This window comes from Mizuhopecten yessoensis, unplaced genomic scaffold, assembly GCF_002113885.1.
Source record: "Mizuhopecten yessoensis strain PY_sf001 unplaced genomic scaffold, ASM211388v2 scaffold3537, whole genome shotgun sequence".
NCBI classification, from domain to species: domain Eukaryota; kingdom Metazoa; phylum Mollusca; class Bivalvia; order Pectinida; family Pectinidae; genus Mizuhopecten; species Mizuhopecten yessoensis.
In genome coordinates, this window is record NW_018405094.1 from 52,792 (window position 1) to 74,437 (window position 21,646).

The 21,646-nt window shown below is 37.0% G+C and overlaps 1 protein-coding gene across 5 annotated transcripts in view; it reads right to left on the reverse strand.

Moving 5' to 3' along the window:
* Positions 1-1,666: 1,666 nt before the first annotated feature.
* LOC110447613 (carbonic anhydrase 2-like) overlaps positions 1,667-21,646 on the reverse strand; it is a 66,664-nt gene continuing 46,684 nt past the window's right edge. For 4 of the 5 annotated variants that reach the window (XM_021493412.1, XM_021493413.1, XM_021493411.1 and 1 more), the window contains exons 2-8: positions 11,406-11,483; positions 8,058-8,255; positions 7,684-7,802; positions 7,310-7,402; positions 6,173-6,287; positions 4,887-4,993; positions 1,667-3,252 (exon numbers count right to left, since the gene is read on the reverse strand). In XM_021493412.1, coding sequence (XP_021349087.1) covers positions 3,145-3,252; positions 4,887-4,993; positions 6,173-6,287; positions 7,310-7,402; positions 7,684-7,802; positions 8,058-8,255; positions 11,406-11,439 — 774 coding nt within the window. In that variant the 5' untranslated portion in view covers positions 11,440-11,483 and the 3' untranslated portion in view covers positions 1,667-3,144. Of the gene's footprint in view, positions 3,253-4,886; positions 4,994-6,172; positions 6,288-7,309; positions 7,403-7,683; positions 7,803-8,057; positions 8,256-11,405; positions 11,484-17,779; positions 18,290-21,646 lie in introns of those variants that run through there. The other variant, XM_021493410.1, reaches the window with a different exon arrangement.

Genomic DNA, 21,646 nt, shown 5'->3' on the forward strand with positions numbered 1-21,646 from the left:
AGTGTAGCATTCTGAAGTCCATGGTTCGAATCGCAGTTTCTTTAAGGATGACAATTTTAATAAAATTTACAAAGTATGACTGTGTCAATACCAGGCATGGGGCAATTACATTGGTAATGTAATCAATTAAATTACACATTACATTGGAAAAGTAGCATTACCATTACATGGTTTTCTTAATGTAATTAATTACCATTACAATTACATTGCCAATGTACCATTACACATCACTTTTATTTAATATTCTGGGTTTATTATTTTTAATCCAAGCCAATAAAAAGGCAAGTTTAAATGACACATATTTACCTTTATTTGTTAGTAACTTGTTGTTTGTGGTTCATAAAGGTAATTTACATCACTACATATATACAAAATGTAAGTATACACTCGAATAACATGCATATTGCATTTTATCAATATCAGATGCTCAAACGTTTCGTCATCTAGACGGCATCTGTCCGGGCGGAATATCTTCCCGTCTATACCGAATAGTCTCTCGGCTGATACTTGATAGCGAGTTTAAACAGAACAGGGTATTGGACAGAATTTGTTTGCCAAAATTACAAAGGGTCATCCTCCATGTCAATACAAAGGTTGTCGAGATATTTTGGTGCCAACCCAGATTGGTGTCTTTTCCTTGAGGTTGCTAGCAGAAAACTGTAGAATTCATCTTGCCTTGAAATACCCTGTTGTGTGTTTGAGAATTTAAAAATGGCTCAATTCAGTGTTAGTACTACTATTCACTATAAATTCACCCTTACAAAGATAGAATGTTCTGAATTGTCTACCCCGTTATGATACATGTACTCACTGTGTGGCAATCTTTTGTTATTAAAATCACAAGTTACCTGGTCTCTGGGAAGGAGGACAATAGCTAAGCTAGGAATAGGGGATTATAGTGTCGATACAGGTGTAACCTCTAATTACCTGTGTCCTATACATAATAAAGAGTTATTTTTAAAACTTTCCATTTGATTAAATTGTATAAAGGATGCATGAAACATCAACACTCAACATTGAAGCAATTAAAAGTAATTGGGCATTACATACATTTTTCAATGTAATTAATTAAATTACCATTACATGAAATTGAAAAAATCCTCAATTAAACATTACATCCAATTACTTAACAAAATGTAATTAATTAGTGGTTATTATATCACCATTTTGATATCATATCCCTTATCAGCCCGAGAGTCCCGATATCAGCCCGAGGGACCAAAGTGTTCAAGTATTCTAGACGCTAGAGAATTAAGTATTTCCTCTCCCTGGTTTGTTAACATTTTGTTTGTTGACGTCTGCTCAACACACTGTCTAAGCAAAAAAACAACTGACAGCGCAAATCCGGATTTTACACGGAACGCTTCGGGCGCTGCCCATATCCAATACAGGAGTAGAGGTGTTCCGAACATGGGGTGCATTACGAGAAACTTGTCACACGGGTGACCGGAAGTGGTATCAGGAGTGATCAGAAGTTATCAAATATGCAAAAACACTCATATTCTGAGTAAACATATGATAATTGCAATTAATTAACATTACCCATGCCTGGTCAATACAGCTGGATAGGACTGTGGTTTTACTTCATTGTAACATGAATGCTGTTCCTGTGTGTGAGTGTGGCATAGTAACTGTAGAAATACGTCATTCAAAATAAAACAAAGCATTTGTTAAAATTCTCTCAAATTTATTCTGTAAATAAAGTACCAACCATATATATAGTTATGTTTCATCACAAATCTGCTTTTCAACTTAACAATAATATAAAATTCAACATAAGATTGCCATAGGTTTTCTTCTTTTGTGATTTTGAAATTGGCATTTTTCGTCCAACCTCATTTTAATATACATAAACACGGTAATGTTCTAGTATGGTTATATTTAAAAATAAAACACACTGATGATGATGATAAACATTATAACATTTCTGTAAAAAGGTCTTACTTCTACAAGAGAACTCCATCCCAGACATTTTGTTATTCAATTCAAGCTAAAGCAGGCGGAGACAAACCAGTAAAATTAAATTGCGCACATCACAAGCAGCCTTTATCCAACAATGTTTTCTTTAGTATGTAAAATAGCAAAAGTTGTATAATCATATGTGATTGAATCTATGTGAGTAAGGGTAAGTATTGCAAATAAAAAAATGTCAATAGACTATAAATGATGCACTGTACTGTCTTAGCTATTCGTCATAGAATTATTACAGAGCATCACACTTTAGCAATATAGTATTCTTTCTGCGTCAGAAACAATGGTACGGAATGCTGTAAAGTGGTAGCATTATGAACACAGGGGATGCTACACTGTACATGATATTGAATCTACCATCAGTTAACTATTATCACTTCTAATGAAAATACAATTAAAAGTCAAAGTAAATCTACAATGCATAGAACAGACTAACTCTTAATTTTAATTATGAAACTTTGAAAGTCATAAATCAAAAATCACTTCGGTCGATGCATTTGTTTGATAAAAGAGAATAACACTGATATACCGCCCCATAATCAAATTTACTGTACTTTAATTATTTTTTATATCACAACTCCTTAAAGAGATTAGAATTGATTACCGTTTCTGTTTATGTGGTTATTTGTGTAACAAGGTTTACAATACATTCCAAAATCACAACAATTATTCCTCCAAGAATTTAAAATATAAGAAATACAATAACTGTTAAATTGTCTTGCAATAACGTAAAAAAAAGCTTGTCTTTATTAAACAGTCCACCGTGAAATGGAGTTTAAAAAAAAGATTTCTCGCAAGTGAATATTCCAGGTCCTTTGTTGGCCAGTTCCAGCCATCGAGTCGAGACACGGTCCGTTACATTAACTGTCACACGTTGGTCTATCTAAAGCACAGCGACGCCTGGTCTGGTAGACACACCCAATGATTTGAGTACATATATACACTACAAAAAGTGACGTGTCCACTACAAATAGTGACGCGAACACACACATAAAGACGTCACACCACATAGACAAATCCATCATTGTGACGTATTCAACACAACGACATAATGTTTACACAACAGTGACGCTAAAATCACTGTGACGTATACATTTCGTGCAGTGTTAAAAATCACAGTGACGTAAACATCACAATGACCTGTTGTCTATAGACACTATAAGTACATGCTTATTAACTGAAGGAGCTGTTGACTACTCTGTCTCCTACCGAAAGTGGAGGTCGGTAGTTGTTGACAATGCTTTTTCCCTCGGAGTCTTGAAGCAACCGGAGTGAGTCCATCTGTAAAACCAATGGAAATACGCAATATAGACGTCAAAGGGCCTTCAAAAAGTCACTGTCAAAAAAACATTTAACATCGTTTTACTATTTTCCTCACAGTAAATTTCGGAGTTACATAAAAAATCAAAATCAAACTACAAACAAAAAGCGGTTTTTATCTTGCAACATGTTTCTCAGTGGCAACAAATGAATTTCCCCCTAACTACTGGTAACAGTTAACAAGCCGTTGAGCAACTGGGACAAGAAGGCCGTGTTTTAAACCGTCGTAAAAGGCTGTGTAAATGTACGTGAATTCGAGCGTTCGATGGTTCATACTCGTGTATGTTAGTGTTTTTTATTGTAAAAAATGTTCCGTATTAATTATTTTAAAAGCTTGTTTTAACAAATGTTCACACATTTTTTTACCTACAGTAATGAGGAAGTGCTGGGTAAACAACAATGAAATAAGGAAATGAATAATTTCCTAATGTAGTGTAGCATTGTCATTATTTAATGACAGTAATATCTTTTACTGGTAAAGCTGGTTGTTTTTAAACTTGATTATTCATTAAGAGCAGAGTATTAAGTGCTGTGCTTTTACTATAAGGTGTATCTATATACATGTACACTTTGCTTTGTATCATATGACACATGTGCAAACCTGTTTGTCAAGGTTCATGGGCCTATCTATTTTTCGTGTCAGATTGACCATGGGTCAGTGCGCGACCGCGCTTTTGGGGGCATTTTCACTCCCGTACAAGTGAATGGCCGTATCGGACGTGTTTTGAAATTGTGCAGACTTAGAGCTTATTAGTGAGCTGGGAATTCTAAATTGTGAGTACTTTAATAAGATCTTAGTGATTGTTAATTATTTATATCACATTTGATAACACTTTGATAAAGTTATGACGTAAATTATATACTTTATAAATTAATTGTCCAATTAAATTTGAAATTATTTGACTTATACCCGCCATTTTGTGCTATTCGTTATTTTTATCCACAATGATTTTGGTTAAATTGATAAGTAGTTTAACATCATGTCGATTATATTAAACATTCTTGTTAACGTCCGATACTGGTACATCTTTAGTAATTGTCATTATTTTTTTATTTGTAGCATTGTATGCGCACTATTAGCTACTTGGTCACGTACTCACGTACGGGTTGTCTCCCTGGAGTTAGACCATCTTCGTCTATGAAGAGGTAGGTTTTTATGTGATTTCGATTTGTACAAGTAGTTGTATTGTTGTTAAACTATTATGGATGTAAATGTATAATTTTAACTATGATACTTGTCAAATACTACTGTGAACCGCATTGGTTGTATGATAAGCGACTATTAAATTGGAGTAGTGATAACGCCTGAGTTATTCAGCATACCTTTTTGGAAGTATTTATATAGTGAAGCGTTAAGTTAGTAGCATGCGTTAATCTGTTGCGTTTTGTAGCTACTGTTGGTATTTAAATGCGGAATATTTAATTTATTGTTTTAGGGTTTAATATATATGGAAGAAATCAGAATGGAAACAAAGTTAGCGTTGGAGTGATCTGTACAAAGAGACCCCTAGAATCAGACTGTTACAGTAGTCTGTTGGAAGGAATTGATATCACAAGCGACACTTCCAGTTATGTATGCATGCATCTGTACGTACCTGTTCCTGGGAAATCTCCACTGCCTTCTTGAACACGATCCAGGTGACGCTCTCGTACAGTGGGGGTGTGGTTAGAGAGCCCGCATAGGTCCAGTACGCCGTCAGATCTGTAAATTCAAATAAAGACAACTCGAATATGTCAGTTCATAGCTTTACAGATACACTTCCCATAGACTAGTACTAATATGAATACCCGGCCTACTCTGACGCAATATATAAAAAAATAAACTCTCGTCGTCAGAAAGCTACGTTATATTTCAAATAGGAAATTCTCCTTTTTAACATTTTCTCTTTTGTTGGTGACAACATAGTGGCAATTATGTCAACTTCTTAACACATTCTATCTGTAGTTCTAAAGATATATATTGAATAATCAGAGTTGTACAATCTATAGCTACTAAGAAGACACTGGGCTTCTTTTGGCCTAACAGAGGCTGCAGCGGTCATCTTTTCTTACAGGAAGAAAGGAGGTAAATGTAAAACCGAATAAGTCCCGTAACTCCGGTTTATTTTACCGTACAAATTTCATTCAAAACCATTATATTTGTATCCAATATATTTTCAAAGTGTCTACAATGACACAAATGTTTTTGTATAAAAATATTGGGAAATTCTTTGTCCTAATTTTCTGATGATGTCACGCGTGGTAACAGTGGCGCGTGTCATTTTGAATGCACCTTTACCGTTTAATGCACCTTTACCGTTTAATGCACCTTTACCGTTTTCTGTCATTATCTTCCAAGACTGACTTTAAAAATGTTATAACTCTTATTGTTTAAATTATGAAACACTGTTCTGCATCTAGCAAAGATGTGTTGAAAGTTTGTTTTTAATGTGCAAGAGTGAAACCCAACTGAGGTTGTTTTCCTGGCAACTATTTTAGCATCCAAGAAGAAAATCTCACTCTGCGAGGGAGTTCCTCCGGGGAAAAAAATCCAAGCGATTTAGTCGTTGATATAGGTGCACGTAAACTGAACACAAATTATACTGTTTGAAAACATGATCAAACATCTTCTATGGGTATTGTGATTGAATAAACACAAAAAACTAAACTTCTAGTCTGTTTGCAACATCGTCATAGAAGATTCCTTTAAACAGGTAACATGTGTGCTGTCAAAGTTTACCTGCAGCCCCCATACAACAATAGCGAGCACAATCTGCAATACTAATGAATTCAACTTAACATTTTGTGTGAGTTTATTATACGGCACAATATAATATATGCTAGTTTCATTTGTACAAAGTCATGCAGATAATTCTACGGTTAACTCCCCTTACACACTTACCAGAAAACAAGCAACTTGGGTCAAATTTATCGGCCATATTGCACTTTTTCCCCTTCACCAATACATTTCCAAGATCCTTTGAAATCTTTTCAAAACCATCGTTACTCTTACCAACCTGAAAAACATCCAATTTCATCGTATATTGGTTAATAAACAGTATTAATCGTATCGGATTTCTAAAACAAAGAGATTAAACTTCATGATTTCCTTTGCGACCCTTCCTCTTAATGTTGAATATAAAGGGTTGATATACATGAAACTCCAAGGTGATGGCGCAATTGTTACAGAATATTCGTAACTGTTAATTATGAATTTCATTACAACAAAAAGAAAACGGAAGTTAATTTGATGTTCTATTGCTAAAACAATATAAAAGTTTTATAAGAACCAAACCTTTTTTTAAATGCATCACTAAATGATAGAGACCGGCCACACATACCACTTCTCCATTACGTATGTGATAGAGACCGGCCACACACCCCACTTCTCCATTACGTATGTGATAGAGACCAGCCACACACCCCACTCCTCCATTACGTATGTGATAGAGACCGGCCACACACCCCACTCCTCCATTACGTATGTGATAGAGACTAGCCAAACACCCCACTCCTCCATTACGTATGTGATAGAGACTAGCCACACACCCCAGTCCTCCTTTACGTATGTGATAGAGCCCGGCCACACACACCCCTCCTCCATTACGTATGTGATAGAGACCAGCCACACACCCCACTCCTCCATTACGTATGTGATAGAGACAAGCCACACACCCCAGTCCTCCATTACGTATGTGATAGAGACTAGCCACACACCCCACTCCTCCATTACGTATGTGATAGAGACCGGCCAGACACCCCACTCCTCCATTACGTATGTGATAGAGACCGGTCACACACCCCATTCCTCCATTACGTATGTGATAGAGACCGGCCGGACACCCCACTCCTCCATTACGTATGTGATAGAGACCGGCCAGACAACCCACTCCTCCAGTACGTATGGGATAGAGACCGGCCAAACATCCCACTCCTCCATTACGTATGTGATAGAGACCGGCCACACAGCCCACTCCTCCATTACGTATGTGATAGAGGCCGGCCACACACCCCACTCCTCCATTACAGCGCCTCTTACCTTGACCATAAATCCGAAGACAGCAAGTCCGTCCGGTTTATCCGCGGCTTTGGCGAATGTCTCATACTTTGAGTTGTAGTGGACGAGGTGAAGCTATTCGGGGAGATAATACAGGTTTGGTTATCTATTACGGAATTTTCATATACTGTCGAAATTCTATGCCTATAGTTACTCATTTACAGAAATGAAATGCATATTTTGAAAGACGCATTTTGTATAAATTGAAAATACAAATGTACAAACAAAACAAGAGTTTTCATTGGACAGTCGTTAACTGTCACCGTTTTATCTTTATATAAACTGAAAGCATGACGCCTAAAACTTATCCAATAAATAAATATAAAGATCCTTTAAAATCGTGCCACACACTGTACCTCCGCGTCATATTTGTTTCCGTCAATGGTATGCTCCGATCCTTCGCCGTTCTCCGCCCCCCAATGGAGATGGAACTGCTCCAGTAAGTAGGTACCCTCTAATGGGCCTCCTCTCAACTCTGTAACGGAAATGACGTCATAGTCATGGCTGCTAAATTATTATCTATGAGTCGAGTTGTACTCCATCACCTATCGATCTTATCTGTACAGATACACACTAGTCGATGAATGAATACATCTTGAAAGAATCTGGCCGCTCCAGGTGTCTATTTGAATTCACAGGTTGGCCAATGCTTAAAGTCATTCCACACGACAATAACGATCTTATTCACGTCAGCAATAAATTGTAGAGACTTTTTACATGTCGTACTTACCGGATTTTTCCTTCATCTGGGCCTTCACGGAATGGCCATTATTCTCCAATTCCATACCCATCTCGCTCTTGTAATTCACCATGATTGGCCGACGCTGGAGATTCGGATCGTACTGCGCCTCCTTGGTCTGGATGTCAATCGGAGACTGGCGCTTGCCATCTTTGGCAATAGTGAATTTCTCGTGCCAGTGTAGTGGTCCTGTGGACAAAGACATATGATAACACGTATAACTAAAGTTGATATAAGTAAGGCGAACGCTTTGAGATATGGTTTATATCCCCGGAAGTAGAGACGAGGGGTAACGTTTACGTCAAGAGGATTGGTAGTCATCAGATTTCACTTTAAAAACACAGTACTGATACTGAATTCCCTATCTTGCCTTACCCTTATGAGTAATTAACTGTCAATATAAATATCAACTGGAAACAACAGTTCGACTTTAATTTGTATACGCAATTTGTCCTCGTGCGTTTTAAGGCCAAATAAAACAATATTGTGGTTCCGCTAACCCTACCTACCCAGTTGTTTGTGTCTACCCTTAAGTTTGTATTGGCATCTAGTGATATTCACTGTTACAGTTAGAACTCCTGCTCTATAAAAGCATAGTAAATATATTTTCCAAATATAAAAAAAAAGTCTATTTACAGTAACTATGCTATTTTTTCGGAAGATGTAACAGAAACACAAGTAAATTTTGATTGTCTAAACATATTTCCGGAATCTCGACATGTCCTAGTAACTGGGTGTGATATCTTTTCATAAATGTCGATATATATGTATACATGTATATAATTTGTCGGTACATTGTACATAATATCAAAAACAATTTCTACATTACGATTCTCGGATCCCTCTAATTTGAACGCAAAATGATTTTTTCGACGAACTTCAGTTTCTTTGATTGCCTACAACCTATTATTCCGTCGCAATGATGTGAGTGTGTTTACCGTATGATGGTTATATTTAATTTTTTGATCTAGTGTTTAAATTGATTGAAAGTCGACCTGAAAATCGTCTTCGAAATACTTTGTTTAATGTAGGCGCTCCTAAATTTAAACCTGGGACCAGTACCGCCTTACTTAAATGAGGAAGACGTGAGCGACCCTGGGCCTTAAATGATAGGTTCCAGGTTTTCTTTCTCGGATTCGTAGGTTTGTGATATTAATGGACACAATGGTCAATATGACATGAATGATAATGACAAGAACCCTCGGGATCATGAACTGTCAAAAAGTTTTTTTGCTAAAACTTATTTAACAAGCTTTCTGGTGACAATTGACACAAAACTTCAAAATCTACAATTCAAGATTCTTCATAGAATATTAACAACAAACAGTTTTCTTTACCAAATTAATGTTAAGGATGAGGATCTATGTACTTTTTGTAGAGATGCACCAGAATCAATTGAACACTTATTTTTTAACTGTGTGAAAATAAACAATATATGGAATTATTTAATAGCTTGGGTGAATGACTTGAATAACAATATTATCAATATTGATCATATGAATATCAAGGATGTGTTATTTTTGTGTGAAAAGGGTCCACCTATCATAAACTATCTCATACTGATTATTAAATATTATATCTATACATGTCGATTCAAAAATATTGAAACGTCTTTCAATGGTGGAAAAAGACGCATTATTCAACAACAGATTGAAAAAAAAGATGTCTTCTTTGAATAACACAATGAACAAATTTAACCAAAAGTGGTCTCCCCTTTATATCTAAGAAAAAACCTTTTAATATCAATTGCATATCCGGGTAAACTTACAACCCGTAAAGAATTAATTAAAGCATGAAGGAAGATTTTTGGTAGTTAAGTAAATAACAGGCGTACATGTATGTATTATATCAGTCTTGTGTATGTGTTATGTTGATACGTATGCTTATGTGTATGTGTAGACCCAAATGGCATGGTAAATATATAATTATTTATTGTAATAGAAAGGATGGATGTATCCATATGTTAATATCTTAATATATGCTGTCAGGCATGCGAGGATGTGTGTGTATGGGTACGAGTGTATGTGTGGTATATATGTATGACTCAAGTAATATATTTGTCATTTCGAGCGTGTGTATGATGTATTTATGAATACATAATTTGTAGTTAAATTTCACATTATTGTACACTGTTTATGTTTTTGTGTTTATGTATATAGGTCTTAATTGCTAGGTACATTAGTATTTGTACTCTTTATTATTTCCCCAGACATTCCTTCTTAAACTAATCCAAATTACACATGAAAAACAACATCATTCAAAGTAAATGAATTCGGTTTTATCTTGTTTAAATTTTAGGACAATATGGCAATCCCAAATCAATAAAGCAGAATTTTTGGCATGTAAAAGAATTTATAAGTATAAAAATACGTACAATATTTGAATATATAAAGAAAGAATGGTTGATGTAATTTAATATATCAATTTAATCAAAATAAATATTATCGTTATTGTAATGAATGAAATATATGTATGAAAGAATGAATGAAAAAGAAAGAGAGAATGAAGAGAAAGAGGTCTTTTGCATGAGGCTATATTATGTAAGAGGGATGATTCCGGGGCACCCCAACCCTGGCATCCCTCCCAAAGATGCTGGGGGAATAAAACAATTTGAACGCCGCTAAGCCACTAGAACAGAACGGGTAAACGTGGACTTTATATTTGTCACCATTAGCAATGATGCCGCCAGTTTGGTACAAAACGTCAACTGTACGCTGACCTCAACTTGGTGACAAATTTTAGGACAGAACATGATAAGTCACATTTACATCTTTTTAGAAAACATTTGAAAATGTGTCTTAAGACACTAACACAATGTCTTAAAACACAACAAAATACAAGAGGTGCGATGATTCGTCAAAGGTCACTGTGCAATAGAAGACATTCAGAAAACATAACCTGGACAGACAAATTAATAGATGAATCGATTCCTATGACTCCCGCACAGTGTCAAGCTGTTTCTCCCTCCACTGGGCTAGAATCCTTATGTTAACCAAAATATTATCACGAAAGTGTGCGCTTATATATAAATAGGGTACCTCATAAGAGCGTAAAATATGTCTACATGTAGTTCCTGACATAGCTCTAGCACTAGAAACAGCGAGTTTCAGTGTGCAGGCGGTTAAAGGACTTTCTCTTGTTTGAGATAGACACACGAGCTCAACAGTCATTAACCATTCTGGGTTATTTGTCTATAAAATTCAGTTTAAAGTAATTTTGAAAACAGTAAAATGATATGCAGATTTATAATTGTATTCACATTTCATTTTTTTTTTTTTTTTTCATTTGCGGACCACCTATAGCTTCCGTGTTGTTGGACACGTGAAATATTTCACTTACCATTGTTATTGCCGTATCCCCATGCCAGACTCATAGTTGGTACAGGTTTGTGGTCGCTTGATGCAGACAAGATCCACCCTGTAAAACACAGAAACACGTGTGTTAGCGACTCCATGTATATTCCAATTAAAACATGTGTTTTATGTATAATTATCACACATGCGTGCCTACTATTCTGTAATCGTTAATAAACAGACGCAATAGAGTAATCAAAAGTATCAACATGTATATAGAATAAGAAATGAAAACACATTACAAATATGCATTATAATATAGGTTGTGTGAAAAAAAGTACACGTAAAAATGTATACACGTGTCACACACAATACTGACATTACACAGCACAACCAACGTGTTAAACAGCATACTTCACACACGTGTGATATAGCACACATTTGTATGATGAAACTACACATCACAATTATCACACGTGTTAAATACAGTGATCAACAGTATAATTCACACACGTGTGATATAGCACACAGGAAGCATGGTCAAATTACACATCACAATTAACACACGTGTTAAACGCGGTATATTTCACATACGTTGTGTATAGCACACAGGTGTATGATCAATTTACACATCCCAATTAACACACGTACACATCACACATACCAAATAACACACGTACACATCACACATATCAATTAACACACGTACACATCACACATACCAATTAACACACGTACAAACACACGTACACATCACACATACCAATTAACGCACGTACACATCACACATACCAATTAACACAAGTACACACACACGTACATATCACACATACCAATTAACACACGTACACACCCACGTACACATCACACATACCAATTAACACACGGACACATCACACATACCAATTAGCACACGTACACATCACACATACCAATAAACACACGTACACATCACACATACCAATTAGCACACGCACACATCACACATACCAATTAACACACGTATACATCACACATACCAATTAACACACGTACAAACACACGTACACATCACACATACCAATTAACACACGAACACACACACGTACACATCACACATACCAATTAACGCACGTACACATCACACATACCAATAAACACACGTACACATCACACATACCAATTAACCCACGTACACATCACACATACCAATTAACACACGTTCACATCACACATACCAATTAACACACGTATACATCACACAAACCAATTAACACACGTACACATCACACATCCCAATTAACACACGTACACATCACACATACCGATTAACACACGTACACATCACACATACCAATGAGCACACGTACACATCACACATACCAATTAGCACACGCACACATCACACATACCAATTAACACACGTATACATCACACAAACCAATTAACACACGTACACATCACACATTCCAAATAACACACGTACACATCACACATATCAATTAACACACGTACACATCCCACATACCAATTAACACACGTACACATCATACATACCAATTAACACACGTACACATCACAAATACCAATTAACACACGTACACATCACACACACCAATTAACACACGTACACATCACACATTCCAAATAACACACGTACACATCACACATACCAATTAACACACGTACACATCACACATACCAATTAACACACGCGACAACAATAAACAACAATGAAGAAAGTAGTACAAAGCGTACATTACCTATAACAGACTCACAATCGTTAGAAGTACAAATCGTCTGGACGTTTCAGTGATAAGAACTAACTAAAGACACTGTCCTATATTACCTCGACCAATCTATATCAATTACACGTGTTCTTTTCCATTTTAAGATCTCTTACTATGTGTAAACTACAGACTGGGCTGTGCTAATAACATAGATATAGGTGTATTTCTCTAGGCTCAGCAGCGCACACGATTTATGAGTATTAATATAAGCTTAATCGTTTTTGGTGCGGGATGCACTACGCGATGAACGAAAATGTGAAAAATAACCAAATGACATACAAACAGAGCAACTTCCTAAACCCTCACCCAACTCAATAAACATTCAACTAACTCCTTAAACAATCTTCTAACTCCGGTCTCCATCCTCGATATCCAGGAGTTACGCTCACTTTCGCTGTGTAGAGAGCGAAAGTGAGCGTAACCCCTGGATATCGAGGATGCTAACTGCCTAAACGCTCTACTAACTCCCTAAACACTCAACTAACTCCCTAAACACTCTACGAACTCCCTAAACACTCTACTAACTCCATAAACACTCTACTAACTCCATAAACACAATACTTTCTCCCTAAACACTCTACTAACTCCCTAAACACTCCCTACATATTCCTCTAACTCCCTAAACACTCTACTAACTCCCTAAACACTCTACTAACTCCATAAACACTCTACCAACTCACTAAACACTCTACTAACTCCCTTGACACTTAACTTACTCCCTAAACACTCTACTACCTCCCTAAACACTCTACCATGCCAACTCCCGAGACACTCTACTAACTCTCTAAACACTCTACTGCCTCACTAAACATTCTACCAACTCACTAAACACTCAACTAACTCCCTAAACACTCTACCAACTCCCTAAACAATCAACTAACTCCTTAAACACTCTACTGACTCACTAAACACTCTACTAACTCCCTAAACACTTTATTTTCTCCCTTAACCCTCTACCAACTCCCGAGACACTCAACTAACTCCCTAAACACTCTATTAACTCCCTAGAAATTAACTTACTCCCTTAACACACAGTATATATTTATCCATGTCCTCTCAACATTTTCCATAAACAAACAAACCCAGGAACGTTTCTATTGCATTGGCATGACTCCTGGCAGAAATTTTATATCATACAACTTGCAACCTATTAAAATCGGAAATAAGTGCAAAGTAAACAAGTCTGTTGAAGGATAAATCGATTTTCTTGTGTTGGTAGAAACATGTCAGCTGTCACTGAAATATCTTATGTATGAATACAGGTGTACAGTTATATGGATACGTTTTAACGTGCTAACCATACAATGTATGCTCGAGGTGCATGTCAATCGGTCGCTGTCGAGGTTTCAGTAAACACTGCACACCAAATCTTCTGTACAACGTCACGCTACTTATTGACATTCGTGTATAGGCATTGATCTAACGTTAGGAAGATAAAGAAAAACGAAGTTTGAAATAGGAAACAAGTTTTTTTGTGCATCTATCTCATGCGTCTTCTCAACAATGTACAATTTCGGTGTTGTGTACGAGAAATAACTAAATTCAGCACATTTTCTTCTTTGCCCTCTTAGCTTGCTGGTGCAAAGAAAACAGGCCAACACGCAAGGTACGTGTGACCGTCATGTTCTTTATCTTTTCCTTCCTCCCCCATTTTCTATAAGGTCTGTGTTCCTGTGCCTCTTTTGACCCCTATGTATTACCTATAGTGCGCGGATCAACCATGACGAGATACTAACAGCTGTAAGCCGACATAGCGAGATCACTATACGACATAGCAAAATAAGCAAGTCGGCATATCGAGAATTTTGTATCGTTTATAATTCTGCCACTGATTTCGAAACTTTTCTACAATATATTAATTTTAGGACACATTGTATAGACATAGAACTACAGTATATAAAATACAATGGTTCCAGCTCAGTGGATATGTTCATAGTTGAAACAACTCTCAAAAACATTGTTTTCCTTCAGATGTCTTGTCGTTTTGAGATCTAGTTCTGGAACAACCTCTCGCTCCCAATGAGCTCACTATCCTCTGATAGTTATTAATGAAGAAAGACACAATGGTATTGTGCAAGATAAAGTAAATTTTAACTCGATAAACAGGATTCAACACTTAACCAAGTAAACACTCCATCTCGTTTAGACGAATTCCATAACCGGGCGATGCTAACTAGCTCTGGTGTAACTTGTTTATGTCAGAAATGGCATTTAGGCTTCAGAGACGTGGTAATGGATGTATACAGAAAACACACATGTCGACTACTAGACATTTGTTTATCTTCTGCTGAAGTCCACGTGTCTGAAATTGGTATTTGCAGAACCGTAACGACTGGGAAACCTGGGGTTGTTCCGTGTAATGAGACCAAGATTGTTATGTTTATAGTCATACTGTTTATACTGGCACCAGTACCTGTACACATTGGGATGTACAGTGTAGAATATTTACCCATAGCTAAACCCCTAAAACGTCTTATATTACTGCCAAAAAAATCAGTTTTGGTCCAAACATAATTGACGTAACTTAACTTCGGGATCTATTCTTGATTCCAACCAAACAGACATGAGACACTGTTACAGCTATATTTGGACATCAACTGAGGTCTGTAGAGTAATTCAACACGTTTGCGGGTTTAGATAAAATTTCGGTGAAAAACCCACCTCCAATATAACGGTATAAAGGTGGCAGGCTTTTACCGAAAATTTTATATAAAACCCTAAAATGTGTAAAAGTACTCTCAGTTAAGGTCCAAATACAGCTGTAACTAATTCTCAGGTCCCTGTGATCCCAACAGCGCATACTTCAACCATTCCTTATGTCCTTGTGGAATACCCACACTCGATGAAGGTGAGTGTTCCCGATACAAACAACAGCTTCCATCGATTATACATCTTGTAAGTATAGACAGGCATGTTCGATAATTACATTAGAATTCTACAACCCAATGGCCCACTTCAGATAACATGTTAATACGGGGCATCATTGCTAGACTAAGTAATATGTGACATTGACCTCATAACCTCTGGCAGTACCAGTAATGATAACATTTCTCCTAAAACCTGTAATAGTTCTCGAAAGTATAGCATACCCTAACCCTGTTACAGATCTCAAAACTATGGCATACCCACCACCTGTTATAGATCTCAAAACCATGGCTCACCCTAACCCTGTTACAGATCTCAAAACTGTGGCATACCCTAACCCTGTTACAGATATCAAAACTGTGGCATACCCTAACCCTGTTACAGATATCAAAACTATATGATATTGAAATAACGTAAACAACCTCGCATTTTCATATCTAAATAAGTTGTAGGTTTTTTCTCGATTTACCTTTACAAATGCGAACAGAGGACAACATAACTCATAATTGTTAAAATCACCTCACCGACAGCAATCACATTGGATTGAATGTTTTTAAACATGACAGTAGTATCTACTCTTCTACTAATGATGATTTATCAAACTCGATTAAAAATATATATATAAAAAAACACCAAACAAAAATTGATTTTTATCAGATATGAAACATTTTTTTATTGATGTTGGCCAAGGAAGTAGCTGGGAGAAAAGCTGAGTACCAGTAGAAACCCACGTGATCGGTAAGGGGACCCATAAACAAACAAGATAATCATTCCGACTGTTATTTATAAACTATGTCGCGAGTTGTAAAACACAGCTCTTTCTAATTCAAAGAAACAAAGCCACATGGTGTGGCTTTCGTTCAGTATGTCAAGTGGATAATAATTGTCATCACTTTTATCACAAAATATACCACAGAACTCCTATAAGTAATGACAACAAGGAATGTCGAGGATGGAGAGTACACGTTAAAAGAAGACTTACCAGAACTCCAAAATGTTATGTTAAATAGGAAAGTTCTAAAGTAAAAATGCAATAACGCTAATTAAAGGTATATATATAAGTCGGCTGACACGGACACCATTAACATATTTCATGTTGGTGTTTTTTCTGTTTGTTTACGCTTGTACGTGGTGTAGATTATACATTTGTTCATTTTACAAGTGGCGAACTCAAAAAAGTGGGAGGGGGGATCCATACGAGCAAAAAAAATATGTTTTAAAGAAAATTTCAATACGGGGGCCTTTCACCGAACCACAGAAAACCCTCTAGATCGGCATTGCTTAAGCTGCACATCAGATCACATGTAAAGTTACTCTGAATTGTAAAATTACTCTGAACACCTTAATTTAGGTCCAAATATATATCTGCAGAAAATTATCAGGTCCCTGTGCATCAGAGCAACCATACAGTTTTTCAGTGGTTTTTGTCAACTTGATTTCATTTAGAAGCAGTGAGGGATGTATTTTATTACAGAAGGTAAGATTTATTTATAAGCATATTGAGAAATAAGATCATTATGAATTGGCACATATCTCAATCACCTTGGTCTACAGTGCAGGTCATCTAGGGGAGATAATTTAGTCTAAACAGTCCTAAAACACAGCGATCTTATAGTTGTTAACTAAGTGTTAGATTATAATATTCTGATGACAAATCTGAGTTTTTAGTCTTAAAACTTTATATTCGAATATATTATTCTAGTACAATTTAGCAAAACTCGGACTACGTTTTAATTTGTGTCCGTAATTGTTTTGCACGTCACGTGCCATTAAACGTTCCACTTACCACATGTTGAACAATGACTCGAGCTTCCAGAAGAATTCCTAATTTCGCTAGAAAGTGTTTCGCTCCCAATTTCCAGACTACAGACGCAGGTTCTTCTCTCCTTTCCTCGTCCCCCGGAGGTGAGGGAATGTCCCACGATTTTTCGCCCCTCTGTCAGATTCTCTCCGTATTTCGTCGCAACACCCATCCTCTCGTCCGAGAGTCGAGCTACGTGCCCGCTTTGTTCTTTGCATTGCTGCATTTTCGCCTGCATCTTCCTTGTAAGTGTTCCGAAATGTATCGAAATATCAACTTCGATACGAATCACACTGTCAGTAAACCTTTTTTAGGACTGATAAAGTCTTCAGATATTCGCCGGAATTCCTACAATTTCCTGTCAGCCTTCTTTCTGATGTTCCTCCAATCAAATGAAAATCGGTAAAGTGATGTGTTTCACTGTACCAAAGTCTGTTTTATATCAGCTGGACTACAGCTGTCGTCCGTCGCATGAACAACAGGTTCTGTGGTCTGTACACTCTCGTCCTCTTTATATAATGGTGTGTAAAAAGTGTTACATCGCCTACTCACGAGAGTGTCAATTAGAAATCAGATTTATAAGATATTCCCATGGGATTTGATGATAGCATGTTACTTGGAAGTCATATTACGTAACCGGATTATTGTAATAGCTAAGATATAGGTAGGTGAGTATAATGCTCAGGTAGGTGACTACTGAGCGCCGACAATAGTCATAATTACGACCATTGAAACAAGTCGCTCAACACCTGTACGAGTACTATTTCAAATCTAAAATGTGTCTTTACATCAAAGGGACTATAATGAAAGAAATGTTTACGAATATCATAAAAAGTAATATTTTTAGAGAGTATGACAAACTACGTATACTTTATAACACGAATTAAAGGCGTATGCCAGCATATTTAATAATTCTAGAAAACAGTTAAAAACTAATTTATAAACGCGACGTGATTATGTTTTATAAAATTGGATAAATGATTTTTTTTTACAACAAAACAACACAATTAATTATCTTGAATTGAACTCTGCCCGCACATATTTCCTCTAATTAGCCGAGACGTCGGTGTCGTAGGGACATGGACAATCCCTGTTTTTACGTAAGACTCCGGACGTAACTCTGTAACGACAACACGTAATAGTCTGGTCCGGATTATCCTAGTGGGTAGTCGTTAGTATCCTAGGGTCTTAACACTTAATAACCTCAATTAATGACGGACTGACATCGCAGCGAGTACGTAATGAACAATCGTGGTTTTTTACCTGCACGACATGGGGTTGGGTTTGATTTTCTTGTATCGGCTTAATAACGGCCAACTGGTTGGACAAATCACACCGAAAAGACTGACAGCCAGTACTAAACACGGGGAGGTGAGAGGATAGAAAATGTAGAAAAAGAAAAAACATAGTTCAATTTTCTGTCTCTCCATTGTCTATTTATGCCATTTTCTGCCTCCATGTGACACTTTTTTCACCTAAATGTGTACTCGACAAACATTTCTTTCTTCTCCTGATATATACAAGTACATAAGACAGACCACGTATGCTATACTTCGCTAATTTCTTACTTCTATTTTAACTTGTTTGTTTTGTAATATTTTAATGTAACAGACCATAAAGTAAAACCAACAATACACGTTTTAAAGCATAAATTACTAAACATGGCCGTATCCGTGTGTTTACTGGAGAGGGTGGAGATGTCATGAGGTGTCCCTCCTCCGTTCCCGAACCACACCCACCCACCATTTACACCCCTTGTCATATCTGTATAAAACAAATGCTGTTGAATTAAGATAATTTATAATATAACATTTTGGCGTCGTTTAATTAAGCATTGAGTTGTGTTGATGAGGCATTTATAGTATGTATGAATGACACAGCTTGTTATTTGTATAGACTGTAAATCCAAATGCTGGTCTATCATTATTCGTTAAATATCGTTGTTTAAAGGTTTAGGTATATTCGACCCATGTGACATTGAATGTAAGTCACCGTCATCGATATGAGGGCCCTCTGTGCACTCTATCTAAAGTACCTACTGACCAACTATCATGACCAAGGGGCTTTCAGTTTTGGAGACGAAGCCGTTAAGAGAAAGAAGATGTTGGACGATGAACGCTGAGTCGAGAGCTTCCAGGTTCTTTGTACCAGTCGCGATAACAATGGACGAAATTAAACTAGTGTGAAGGTCTTATATTGAAATCTAGATTCCGACATGCATAGATTTCAAGTAAGAACCAATTTAAAGCATATTATAACACTTGGTAATGTGTTTTGACATGATAGAGCGCAATTCGAGGCGGTAGAAATGAATCGCACATATCAAATCTAGTACGCCGGTCAACTACAGGTAAAAAGTCATACAGGTTTAGGCAAGGACGCAATCCAAGGCCAGATAATATATATTTATAACCAGATAATATATTTCAATTTCTGCCATAAAACCATCGGATACAGTCCAGACAAAATGTACAAACCCTTTAATATTGTCTAACGAAAACTGGAACTCCTCAAACCGGGCCATGTTACCTGTTTGCATACGACACATGTAAACACTACATCGGAAAACACGCCGGGTGTTAGCTGTGACCTGGTATAAATAAGATTTATTTGTAGTGTTACAATAATGCAGGTTCTCAAGTTCTTTATTTACCAAGAGAATGCAGCTCATAAGTGCTAATAATTTACAGGTACTGTATGATAATCTGTAGAGTGATGCCTCAATATTTAGTAGCATGAGTTTGAGCTCTACATCACAGGCGGTGTAATGTATGATACCGTACTGCTGTCTGTAGTACTCTCGTGTAAGTGGCATGTGCAGTACTGTACTTGTGAGTGACGTATATAGCACGGTCACTGTTGTGTGTGACGTATATAGAACGGTCACTGTTGTGTGTGACGTATATAGCACGGACACTGTTGTGTGTGACGTATATAGCACGGTCACTGTTGTGGGTGACGTATATAGCACGGTCACTGTTGTGAGTGACGTGTATAACACGGTCACTGTTGTGAGTGACGTATATAGCCCGGTCACTGTTGTGTGTGACGTATAAAGCACGGTCACTGTTGTGTGTGACGGATATAGCACGGTCACTGTTGTGAGTGACGTATATAACACGGTCACTGTTGTGTGTGACGTATATAGCACGCTCACTGTTGTGAGTGACGTATATAGCACGGTCACTGTTGTAAGTGACGTATATAGCACGGTCACTGTTGTGTGTGATGTATATAGCACGGTCACTGTTGTGTGTGACGTATTTAGCACGGTCACTGTTGTGTGTGACGTATATAGCCCGGTCACTGTTGTGTGTGACGTATAAAGCACGGTCACTGTTGTGTGTGACGGATATAGCACGGTCACTGTTGTGAGTGACGTATATAACACGGTCACTGTTGTGTGTGACGTATATAGCACGGTCACTGTTGTGAGTGACGTGTATAACACGGTCACTGTTGTGAGTGACGTATATAGCACGGTCACGTTGTGAGTGTCGTGCACGTTCCTACTGACATTGTGTCTTGTGCAAAATGCCGTGTATAGAACTATTATAATAAGTGACGTGTGCAGAACTGATATAGTAAGTGACGTGTGCAGAACTGTTATAGTAAGTGACGTATGCAAAACTGTTATAGTAAGTGTCGTGTGCACATACTGTATTGTCACTATATTATGTACGTACAGTATTGTCACTGTATATGATGTAAGTGTCGTGTGAAAGACAGTTTTGTCAACTTATATGATGTAAGTGTCGTGTGTATGACAGTATTGTCACCTTATATGATGTAAGTGTCGTGTGTATGACAGTATTGTCAAATTATATGATGTAAGTGTCGTGTGTATGTATG